The sequence below is a fragment of the Myotis lucifugus genome, unplaced genomic scaffold (genome assembly GCF_000147115.1).
Source record: "Myotis lucifugus unplaced genomic scaffold, Myoluc2.0 scaffold_62, whole genome shotgun sequence".
Taxonomy (NCBI): Eukaryota; Metazoa; Chordata; class Mammalia; order Chiroptera; family Vespertilionidae; genus Myotis; species Myotis lucifugus.
Genome location: NW_005871110.1, coordinates 1,941,811 through 1,954,396, shown reverse-complemented (window position 1 = coordinate 1,954,396; position 12,586 = coordinate 1,941,811). Strand labels below are relative to the sequence as shown.

The 12,586-nt window shown below is 41.5% G+C and overlaps 1 protein-coding gene across 2 annotated transcripts in view; it reads right to left on the bottom strand.

Annotated features, from left to right (window-relative positions):
- Positions 1–12,586, bottom strand: part of ARID5B (AT-rich interaction domain 5B) — a 176,266-nt gene that overhangs the window by 81,509 nt on the left and 82,171 nt on the right. For both annotated transcript variants that reach the window (XM_006089711.3, XM_023754609.1), the window contains exon 4: positions 9,372–9,602. In XM_006089711.3, coding sequence (XP_006089773.1) covers positions 9,372–9,602 — 231 coding nt within the window. The remainder of the gene's footprint in view (positions 1–9,371; positions 9,603–12,586) is intronic.

The following is a 12,586-nucleotide window of genomic DNA, read 5'->3' as shown; positions in this document are numbered from 1 at the left end:
TCAATTTTTGAAATTAAACCTATAATTTTTTCATTATAGGAGGATGCCAAGTTGCGAAAGCCAATGCGTTCTAAGCAGAAAATTATAGAGAAGTAGATAATGAAAATCTTGTCAGCATCGCAACCCGATGTCTTAGAAAGAGCCCCTGAGAACACAGGACAGGTTACTATCTGTCCCTTTCAACTTCTACATAGTTCCAGCTTCTAAAGGGCTCTATGTTCATATAGACTTCTCTGATGAGATGAGAAGCCACTGGGAAATTTGAGCAGGAAAGGGATCAGTCTGGCTGGTATGTTGAAAAGAGACTAAAGGGTAGCAAGGGCTAATGCAGGGAGAATGGTATAATATAGACAAGAGAGGACGGTGGCTGGCATCAAGTTCCTTGATCCCAATCCAATGGTCTTTCTCCCTCCCTTCCTTCCTTCCTTCCTTCCTTCCTTCCTTCCTTCCTTCCTTCCTTTCTTTCTTTCTTTCTTTCTTTCTTTCTTTCTTTCTTTCTTTCTTTCTTGTTAGTCCTCACCCAAGGATATTTTTTCCATTGATTTTTAGAGAGTGGAAGAGAGGGAGGGAGTGGGAAAGAGAGAGAGAAACATCGATGTGAGAGAGGCACATTGATTGGTTGCCTCCTGCATGTAACCTGACCAGGACCAGGGATCAAACCTGCAACCCAGATACATTCCCTTGACTGGGAATCAAACCCACCACCCTTTGGTGCAAGGGTTGATGCTGTAGCCATTGAACAACACTGGCCAGGGTGCCAATCCAATGGTTTTTTGGATTTTGAATCTTCATGATCATTTCTTTCCGAACCACTCTAACACACACCAATCTCTCTAAATCCTACTAAACCTATTGTGCATCTGTTTCCAGTCAGCCTGATCTCAGGAAGCCTGAAAGATCTTTCTGAGCTGGCTCCACACTAAGAGGCAGTCTAATGTAATGGTTTATGAGCATGGATGCTGAGCCAGACTGGCCTGGTTCATATCCTGATTTTGCCACTTGATAGCTGTGTAAAGTTGCCATGCTTAAATGTCCTTATCTGTAAAGTGGGGGAGATCAATGATATTGATGTACAGCATGCATGTATCCATTCATTCATTTAACTAATATTTATTACACATTTACTCTGTGCCAAGTATTATTCTGGTCCCTGGGGAAATGGCTGTAAACAAGAGAGAAAAGTTCTCAGCTCTTACATTATAGTATGGGTGGGATGGGGTCACAGAGTATCTATATATATAAAAGGCTAATATGCAAACTGTCCCCTAGGGAGTTCAACCTGGAGACTGGGAATTCAATCGCTCGCTATGATGTGCGCTGACCACTAGAGGGCGGTGCAGAACGTAGGAAGGCCCCGGCCGCCAGTCAGGGAAGGGAGGCCTTGATCACTGGCCAGGCCTAGGGACCCTACCTGTCCACAAATTTCGTGCACTAGGCCTCTAGTATACATATAAAAGAACAAGTAGAGGAGTTCATTTCAAATACTGATGAGTTATAAAAACATAATTCCACATTGCATGATGGAATAGAGCTGGACTTGTGGAAAGGGGAAGGTCAGAGTAGACTTCCCTGGGGAGGAGACATCTGAGCTGAGGCCGAATGATGAGAATGAGCCAGACCTATGATATCTGGAGAAACACATTCCATGCAGAAGGACAAACAAACAAGTATTTCTAGAATGAATGATGTTGAATGATTTTTAGTAGCAAACGATACCTCACTATTCCCGGCAGTATAGGTGTGAAACAATTTTATGGGTGTTTTTTGAAGAACCACTATAAACTCAATAGGTGGTTATGGTTGCGTTGAGAGGTGTAAGAGGCCCAAGAAGAACTGGATAAAAATGAGTACTGAAGGAGAACTTACCCTGTACTGTCTCATGCTTTAAGTCATAACTCACTCTTCACAACAATCTTGATAGGTATGGTCTATATCTCCAAGGCATGGTCTGTGGCTATCCTGAATTGTGCCATCCCACTCCCCACATACTACAGTGTCAGTACCTGAAGAGAGGGAAATTCTTCCCTCTCATTCACAACTATGTGCACAAGGACCAGAAGAGTACTTGGCACATAGTAGGTGTGCAACGGATATTGGTGAAGTGCATGAATGGATTAAGGGCACAGTGTTAGGCAATATGCTGGCTCTAAGCATCCCCAGGCAGCCTAACCTACAGTTCACCTACTGGATTGAACTTTAATCAATCCAGCTCCCCTGACAGGAAAGAATGAAGGGGTTTAGAGAGAATCTTCATTTATCAAGAGGATTTTAAAAATCAAGTGAATACAGACTTATCCTGAACCTCATCCCACCATCCCTACCCCTAACCATCATTTTGCTTGTGATTTTTTTTCAATGGTCTGCCTCTTTCCTAGAGTGTGTGTTTTTTAATTGATTAAAAATATCTGTTTCACCCTCGAGAGAAATATGTTGATCTTGATAATGTAATGGGATATAACTTTCTTGCTTTTCTAGATGAAAATGCTAGGTGAAATATTAGCCAATATGGACACAGATCCTTTCTTCTGGGGTGAACAAGAGTTTATTGTACTCATGAGTCCAAATAGTTTTTAATAACCCATTGAGTCCACTCAGCTACAAAAGGAGTTCAGAGTTATTTTAAAGTATCCTTTCAAGTTCTAAAAATAGAAAAGGAATCCACTAATCCTACCCTTTCCATATATCATGACCCTGTAAATTAATTTACAGTAGAAACATAAACATTCCTTTCATTAACCCCTGAGAGATGGTGCCCTAGCTTCCTACACTTCTGCCCAAGGAAGTCTGCTCTCCAGCCCTCTTTGTCTTACTGTCCTGGAAGCCACGGCCATATGTTAATCATTACACATCCTACAGAGCACGTCCAGTACACCTCTACCAGCAGATTTATTTGAGTTTGGTTTACTGTGTTGTATGATGAACTTAACATTCTCTCTGTCCCTACTTTGGCAGCACATGTAAAAAAAGAGAGGGTACCAAGAGTGGTCTTGGTTAAATTACCCTCTAATGATAAACAGAACCTCTAGAAAATTTCCAGGACAAAGCAGTCCTCCGAAGTGAGATCTCTGCAGGTTAAGTTTTCTGCATAAACAGCCATAGACAAGGAGCACAACTCCTTTCCCACTTGGCTTCAATCAAAGGGAAATGTCTGCCTTGTTATCATTTGGGAGATCGGTGGGCACCACAGGCAGGCAGCAAAAGTCTGAATGTGGACAGGGGCCAGGAACAAAGCCATTTAAGCATCGAAATCCACTGTGACCATGAAACCTACTTTGGCAAGGAAAAAAATGTTTACTCACTTACAAATTCTCATGATCCTTAACAAAACAACTGCCTTTCCTTTCATTTCCAGCAAAACATGTGATGCTTAGAGGGGAAGAGGCAGAGTCCAGCTCATCTTTTATGCTTCAAACTAATTTTATAGGCCCTGCACTTTCTTTTGTAAATCAAGGTTTTTGTCCCTCTTCTGTTTCCCTCCTTCCCTTTGCTTTTACTTCTTTTGTCCATAATGTCATTATTTCTCCTCAGAAAGGGACAATTCAGTGCAGAGTCAGAAAAACTTCTTTAAAACATTATAAAAAGTAGAAAACGTTTCTTTTCTATTAAAGTTCTCATAAGAGTTTGGAGCCTTAGGGAAATAATTTCTTTATCATTCAACGAGCAAATCGATTTAGATGACTAGAAGTTGTCCAAGGTCTAATACTCTATAGAAACAGTAGAGAATCTTCATTTATCAAGAGGACTTTTTTTATTTTTTTAAATCAAGTGAATACAAACTTATTTTGAGCCTGGTGAGTGGGCTGTTACTACTCAATTTTAAGAGGATAAGTGAGGGGCTGATATCACTCACTCAGAGGAATAGAAAATCGGACAGTTGAGCCTTAATTCAACCTGGGCTATTTTTGAAAGCCTAGCACTCTTTTCACTCCACCATGCTGTCCCCTCTGCCCACTAACAAAGTATATGTTTTAATATTGACATAGCCAACCTCTCCCTGGAGGTGAGAGCTCATGATGTTCTACACATGGACCAATGAGATGGCAGTCTATCTCATTGGGTACTTTCCAGGTAAATTACCATATACTTTCTTCAACTCAATCCCATTTCTTAATCAAGAAATACACACACACACACACACACACCCCAAACTCCAAAGAACTTTAGAAGCCCAACATATATCTCTTTGCAATGGAAAACTCAGAATGAAATAAACTATATATTTTATTAGTTTTTTTTTTAATGAAACATATCTTAATCCATTTAGTCCCATCCACTTTTTTTTTATCCTCACTCAAGGACATGTTCATTGATTTTTAGAGAGAGAGAGAGAGAGAGAGAGACATCAGTGTGAGAGAGAAACATCAATTGGTTGCCACAGCACTTGCCCTGAACCCACAGCCTAGAAATGTACCCTGACTGGGACTTGAATCCAAGACCGTTTGGTGTGTGGGATGACGCGCTAACCAACTGAGCCATACTGGCCAGGGCAGTCCCACCCACTTCTAAGGGCTGATTTCATCTAGTTTATGCATATTGGCTCCACCTTACATCTCTTTGATGGAAGCCAGTACCTTCAAGTTATCCATTTACCTACTGTACTGCGTGTGCCTTTGTTTGGCGTTAGCTGTCAACACTTTGCACATATGAAATCAATCTGTGTGACATTAATGTAAACATTGTGCATTACAAACTGGTGGACATTTCATTGTTCTAACAGGAAAAATAGACAATATGTTTGCATGCATGTGTTTTCCCTACAGCAAAGACAATAACACAATATAAATGGCAATATGTGTTTTACAAAAGAGGAAATGAATTATATAAAAGAGGTAAAAGCAAGGGGGAGGGCTGTGGGAGAATGCCTCATGTTAGGTGATTCTAACAGGGCAGTGGGGGCAGGAATTATGCACAGGGTAAAGATTTTTATGAGAAAAATTGTCATTTAAAATGTCACTTTCCCCAAATGTTATTATAATCTCATTTCCTAATTGCATGAGCAATACCACCAGTTTTCACAGTGCTTTAATAAGGAGTCCAGTTGCTTTAATTTTAAATATAGTCAATTTCCTTGTGCTGAGAAAAGAGCACACTGCCTTTAAGAGCAGGGTGACTGACAAGACGGAAGAATGCGGGCAGGATGTGGAGGCTGAAGCCTTTCAATCACCTACCATTAATATGATTCAATTTATGCTTATGTCATAGGTTTAGACACTGCACAGTGCTGTAAGCAAGGGAAGGACTTGAATAAAACAGTGAAGAAAGCAGATGGTATGCTATCAAAACCCTTCAAGCCTAAAATAACCTTTTCCAAGTAAGAAGGATAGTTAATTAAAACCAGGATATATTTACTCTGTTCGGAATATCTCAATGTAAATAAAAATCAAAACGACACTACTGTAATGTGAGACTAAATGATGAAATTCCATCTACATTATTTTTCTTTAATAGTTTCTAATCAAACTTTTCATTAAACAGCTTCATAAAATTCCACAGAGAATTTATTTATAGGGACTCATGATAGATTTCAATGCCTTGCTTTTATTGATCAATTAAACTTGTTTATTCAGCGGACAACATTGAAAGGACAGGGGAGGGGGTTGGTGTCTGGGAAGTTGGGCAAGGTTGTCACACACACAGCGAAGCCCATTTTTCAGAGATGAACCCCGGGGCATGCAAGGAAGCCCTAGAGCACGTGGAGAAAAAGTGGGGCATCCCGGCCCAAGAAGGGACATTCAGGTCTAGTTCCAAAGCCACCGCTTACGCTCATCCCAGCCCCGGTCCACAGACTCAGGTTCGCGTCTCCCTGGTAGAGAGAGCATCCGGCCATTTAAAAACCCACTGAGGGTGATAACTCAGGGCCAAGAAACCTAAGAGAGGTCAACAATTGACCAGGGTGAAGGCAGCAATTCCTCACAGGGAGAGTCAGGACATGAATTTCATTTTATTAATTAAGTAAGTAACTAATTAACTACTTTTTATCGATTTTAGAGAAAGAAGGAGAAAGAGAGAAACACTGAGGTGAGAGAGAAACATTGATTGGCTGCTTCCCCGCACCAGAGATCAGGGCGGAAACCTGGACGTGTGCCCTGACGGGGAATCAGACTGGCAACCTTTTGGTGCGTGGGATGATGCTCAACCAATTGAGCCACCTGGGCCAGGGCAGGACATGCATTTTAAGTGATCTAGATATTTCTAAAAGGTTTCCAATAACCTCTTTGCTTATCCTCTAAAACCAGATCCAGTCCTGCCTTTTCCTTGCGGCTTCCCTCTCTCCACGGTCAGGATCTCCAATCACTTCACCCCTCCCACCCCCAACGCACCATGAAATTCCTCCTGCACTTGCTTTCTATAACACTCACCAAATCCTTAATCACTGACTTTCTTGTAACATTAGTTAACTTTCAGGTGCGTTACTCCTGTCTTCCCCAATTAGACTTTAAATCCTCAAAACTAGCAGGGACTGTGCGTTATTTACCTTTGGAACACCCCTCCCAGCTCTACTCCATAATCCCATTTAATAGAAGAAAGCAAGAAATATATTAGTTAATAAAATAAACATTATTTAATCATAGGAAAGTAGACACTGTCCTTTTGAGAAGGGCCTCGGAGGTATTTTATGACAATTTATGAATTTCACGTGTCAAAGGTGTAGCTGCTAAATGCTATAAACCCTTTGCCATCAGCTCCACCATTCATCCACCTGGTGATATGGCTAATAAAATTTGATTTTTACAGCCGGGGCATACTGTTACCTAAATTACATCTGACCAATTACTGAAGTCACCGAGCGTGTGGTACAGAATATATACTGTGTGGAAATTCATCTGTGGGCCCCCTGGCACTCGCGGTAATCTGACAGCAGTGTTTCAGTCATCTGGCAGTGTTTAATATTAGGAACATTTGTTTAATGCTAGTCACTAATTAAATTTATGTTCTTCCACCAACTGTTACTTGGTTGGAGAAACTCAACCCCACGTTTTAACAAACCCTTTAACTCATGTTGATTTCTAATACAACCAGTTGGAGGTTTAAATGTGTGTTCTCTGAAAATTTAGGGTGTGAGCAAAAGTGGAAGGTGGGGGAGGTATCCTGGTGAAGGTGTTCAAATCAGGACAAAATAAGCTTTTGGGGTTCACTTACTAAAATGCAATACTCTAAGAACAAACTATTTGAAGTATAAATGTAACTAAAAAAAATCTAGTATTCTAATGATTAAACTAGCCATCTAGAAGCTCTTTAAAGGCAACTTTATTCCAAAAGAAAGCTTCCACTTTAAGAGGCTGGAGAAGAAAAAGTGCATTAAAATTAGCTATACCGGAGGAAAGTCCAGGAAAACATTCAAGTCAGATGCTTGTGTCTGTGAGAACATTTAAAACCAATTTAGTAACTTAACTATTGTGATCACTGTTAAACTGGAATTTCTTTCTATTACCAGTTCTAGATGCGAAAGCTTTGAAACTCAATGACTAATAATTCCTAAATTAGCTCAAAAGGCTGAAACATTTTTTTCATTATATTACATGGTGAAACTCTAATTTTGAGTACTCTTAAGGGCGGGAAAGCATTCTTTGAGTTTTATTTTGTGTCAGGAATTTATAGACCTCTTTAGGGCCAAGCAGGATGGAGGGCATGGAAGAAGAAAAACTCAAGATGGAAGTATTGAAAAGGGAAGATTTGTAAATGCTGATCTGAAAAGAGAGGGTATTTTTTAAAATGTATTGGATACATTCATCCAGCTGAATATACAGGTTTTTTGAATATTAAAAATATAACAATAGCTCTGGCTGGGTAGCTCCATTGGGTAGAGCATCATCGCCATACATCAAGCTTACGGATTCGATCTCAGATCAGGGCACATGCAAGAATCAACCAATGAGTCTATAAATGAGTGGAACAACAAATCAATGTTTCTCTCAAATCAATCAATAAAAAATTTTAAATATGACAAATTCTTCTTGGGAGAAGGAAAATATAACTTGTATAAACACTATGAATCTCTTACAGACTGACTGACAGCCATTTGACAAACCAGAGATATGAATGGCATCTAAAAAAACAGTCTGTAAATAAATGTCATGTCCAATTAACTTAGGTCCCGTTCCTCTCTTTCTTCCCTTTCTTCTTGGGTCATCATATCCCATCCCCTCATCCACACCCTTCCTCTGCTAGACACGTCCTTCAATATCTCTACCACAGAAACCACAGGGCTGCTGAAGTCATGAATAATCAGATTGGAGAAGCCAGAGAGGATTTCCAAAGCCATGCCAAGGCCTGTAATGGTTAAGCAGAATACTCTGAATCTGAATAATCTGCAAACCAGGGATCCGTGAGAAGATGTTAGCCAATAGAACCAAGGAATGTTCCAGCTCAAGGGACCACATGCGCTCTGTAGGCCAGAGTCTCAACTTCTTTGCAACCCAGGTTCCCATGCAGGTAGTCATCATACTGGTCACTCAATGGTGGCAGTTCCCAGGGGAGGGAGACGGTGAGGCTGGGGGTTGTTCACGTCTCAATAACTATAGCAATTCTCTGGGAACATGTGTATTTTGATAAAGTGCCCCCAGGGTATTCTAATAACCCTGCCCACTGAGAAGCACTGATGTGATCCAATCTCTTCAACAAACAGATGAGAAAGATGTGAGAGATGAGATCTTGGCTTGCCTCCAGTCATGCAAGGTCTTCCAAACGGATGATACATCTTTTCCTCCTTCCCTTCTATGTACAGAGATAAATGACCAATCAGCTGGGCAGAGGTGCAGATAAAGATATGTGTGCATATATCCATCTTTGGTGAGCACAGTATATAAAGATATATGGGTATATACAGATATAGACCTATTTCTTCATATACTGTGCCCACCAAAGATGAATATTTATGTAAATATACATACATATATATGAAAAAAAAATCTAGCGGTATGGGGATCTGTTATCTATCTATCTAGCTATTCATCTTCTAGGTATGAAAATGGTTACAATTGGTGCATTTTTAAGTTCCTTATAACACTGAGAAGTGAGTATCAGTTAAATAAAAAAAACCCACAAAAAACAGTATCTGAATAGCCAGAGCCTTTTAAGAAAAAACTAACATGAAAGCTTCCTGTCCTAAAGTCCAATTTCAAGGTCGACCAAGCAACTTCAGACTCTATATTGAACAACAAATTCTAAATAATAATCTTTTACCCTAGTAAACAGAGGCTGCCAAGGAAGGCAGTCATGCCTTATGCCGCAATAATTTGGGGGATGGGAGGGGTAGGGTGGCACATTAGGCCTGTGAAAATAAACCCTGTTCCCCATCACTGCTCTTCACAAGAACTGAAATCAAGCAGACACGCACGCACAAGTTTCATGTAGAAAAAAAAAAGACTTACCAAACTCATCACATATACTCTCATTTTCTATGAGAGTAGGGTGGTCAAAGGTGTCCCGACAGTAGAGGATCTGGGGGTTCTTGCTGACCACTGCGATGCCTCCCAGGGCTAACGCGAACTGGTCCGTTAGAATAGAAGACGGCTTATCTTGGATGCGTTTCAGCATCGAGCGGTAGCGGCAGTACTGGGGGTAGCTGAGCACGATCACGTTCGTTTCTTCCTCGTCCTCTCCTAGACGACAAACAAGAAAAACACTTCCATTACCCTCTTCCCTCCAACTGTCATGGCCATGGCATAATTTCAACAGTCTCTTCTGGGTTTTGTAGTAAAAATAGAGTCTTCAACAAGACTCTTATACCAGTTCATCTTCATTACAGACTGGCGAATGCATCCTCCTAGCCCCACCTCCTCAGTCCAGAGCCCCCCAAAAGCCTCAGGCTACCTGGAGAGAAAAGAAAAGGTGGAGAAAATAAACAGAGGAATGGCCCTATAGATGGATTAAGCAATTTGGGGTTCACCAGCAAGCAGCGGAACCAAAGAAAACTGTTTTGAAAGAATTGAATATATATTTTAAGCATTAAAGTCATCCTTATAGGAAAAATCAGAATTTTGTTGAGCTTCTTTATGCTTATTTCCACAGCCTGGTATGGCTCTTTTTATTTTTATTATATCATCTTTCAGTGCTCGGAGGCTCGGAAAAGTCATCTGGCCCCCAGAAGATGTCCAAAGAGCCCTGACCGGTTTGGCTCAGTGGATTAGAGCATTGATCTGCAGACTGAAGGGTCCCAGGTTTGATTCCAGTCAACGGCATGTACCTTGGTTGCGGGCACATCCCTAGTAGGGGTTGGGCAGAGGCAGCTGATCGATGTTTCTCTCTCATCGATGTTTCTAACTCTCTATCCCTCTCCCTTCCTCTCTGTAAAAGATCAATAAAATATATTTGAAAAAAAAAAGATGTCCAAAGAGCATCATTGTCTGCTTTGGTGGTTAGTGCTATTCAACAAATATTTCTGGTTCTCCCTCCCTCTCTTTCTCTTTTTTCAAAATTTATCTTTATTGTTGAAAGTATTACAGATATCCCTCCCCCCCCCCATTGATCCCTTCTAACCCCACCCCCGCCCCACCCCCAGGCCTTCACCACACTATTGTTTGTCTGTGTCCATGGGTCATGCATATATGCACACAAGTTCTTTTAGTCTTCATTGGAGTCAAGTGGTTACATGACTTGTTTTGGCCAATGAAATATGACAGAGGTGAGTGGCTCCTTTAAGAGCCAGTGTTTGACCACACTCCTCCTCTTCTCTGAACATCTGTAATGTTTCAGATAGTGGCAACTCTGCCAGTCTGGGTCTTACTAGTAGAGTGAGAATACCATGGAGCGGAGTCCCTGCTTGATCCTAAATGGATCTATAAGCAGAAAAGAAGCTTTCTGTATTTTATTTTGAGTGAGACTGCGCCTTGGGGTTTATCGGTTTTTGCAGCATGGTCTATCCCAACTTGATTGATACATCTACCTTCTCTGCCCTCCCCTCATCCCAGACCCCCTATCTTCTAATGTTCCTCAAACCCATCTGGTAACTTGGCACATCTCAGGGAACCACACTGAGAGGACTCCCCAAAGCAACCTTGTGAAAGAACCAAGTTAACTCAGGAGAAAGTCTCAGCGATGTTAAAGAAGCCCCCTCTCGCCCTGATCTTAATGCTTACTTACACCGCACTGTACCAAGTGCTTATTTCTAAAAACCAGATTCTGCATGGACGAATCCTTCCTTCATCTTAGGCTCGAGAAATGGCAAACACCCTTCCCCCCCTTTGGTAGCCTGCCACCTGCACAAGGGCACGCTGAATTTAGGCTCCATGACCCACTTTGCCATCTCTCTCTATAACCACACCATCAGGGCATTTGTGAGCAATTCCCAGACATGTCACTTGCTTATCCAAAGGGGAAAATACTCAATATCTCGAGCCCTTCCCATGCTGCAGGGAATTGCACAAGACAGTTGTTAAGGATCCCAACATTATCGTGGCCATCTGGTAACCAGTGGGAGACGAATGAGTGAGGACAGAACATAATGATGGAACATAACCAGCACCAATGGAAGGTGCATGTGTGACCTTTTCAGATGGGGGGCCAATACCCAGATGTATTTCTAATTATGTTCACTTAGTTCCTCGGGCTGGAGGCTTCTTCGAGAACGGAGATGTTTAGCTGCTTTCAAGATGACATCTATTAACAGTTTACATTTCTTAGACTCCTGCCTGGTTTGTGGGTAGCCACTTTGTCAGCTGGCACACTTAAAAGGAAGCATGTTTACATCGAAGGTATGTCCTCCCATGAAAAGAAGTTTGAGATGTTGATATATGTCCCAAGACATGCCAATTTGAGATTTTTACAGCAGACCAAGACATCTCTGCTTTCTATAGAGTTAAACCACAAAAAAATATTTAGTGGAAATATTCAGCAAATATTATCAGAATTCCAGAGCATCTAAGTACTATTTGTAGAAACAGTCTCCAATGTGTCAATTTGTATTATTACACTCTATTTGTCCAAGATGATCAAGATCTGACCAAGATTGTGCAAGGTGAGAGAGAGGGGTATAATTATGAAGCCCCAGGAATTATTTCAGCAGGCTCAGCTCCTAGTACCATCTCCTGTACATAGGAAACACTGCGCAAATACTTGTTGATTCTAAAATTCTATCTCGGTTGTGCTTTGGCTTTCTGCGATGGTGCGAAAGCTGCACTAGTTTCTCTGAGTGTTCTTGAAATGAAATAGAGAAAGTTGAGCCTTTCAGATTGAGTGAGGGAGAAAGACTGGATACGTCAGAGTTAGTGTTACGGCAGATGTTGTCACCTGGACTCTTGGGACCACTTCACTCCCTTCCCATCCCTTCATTCTCCTTTTGGTTTGTTCTGACCATTTTTCATGAGGATGCTATCTCTAACACCTTTCCAATTCTCTGGATGGAATTAGCTTCCTAGCTATCTCCTGTACTTTGAAATGGCTCCTTTTTTCCCTTTCTCCCTTCTTCCCCTTCCCCTTCCCTTCCCCTTTCCCTCCCCTTCCCCTCCCCTCTCCTCCCCTCCCCTCTCCTCCCCTCCCCTCTCCTCTCCCCTCTCCTCTCTTCTCCCCTCCCCTTCCTGCCCCTTCTCTCCCCTCCCCTCCAGCCTTGTTAACACTTGTGATTAACATCCCGACAATGTTACCCTCT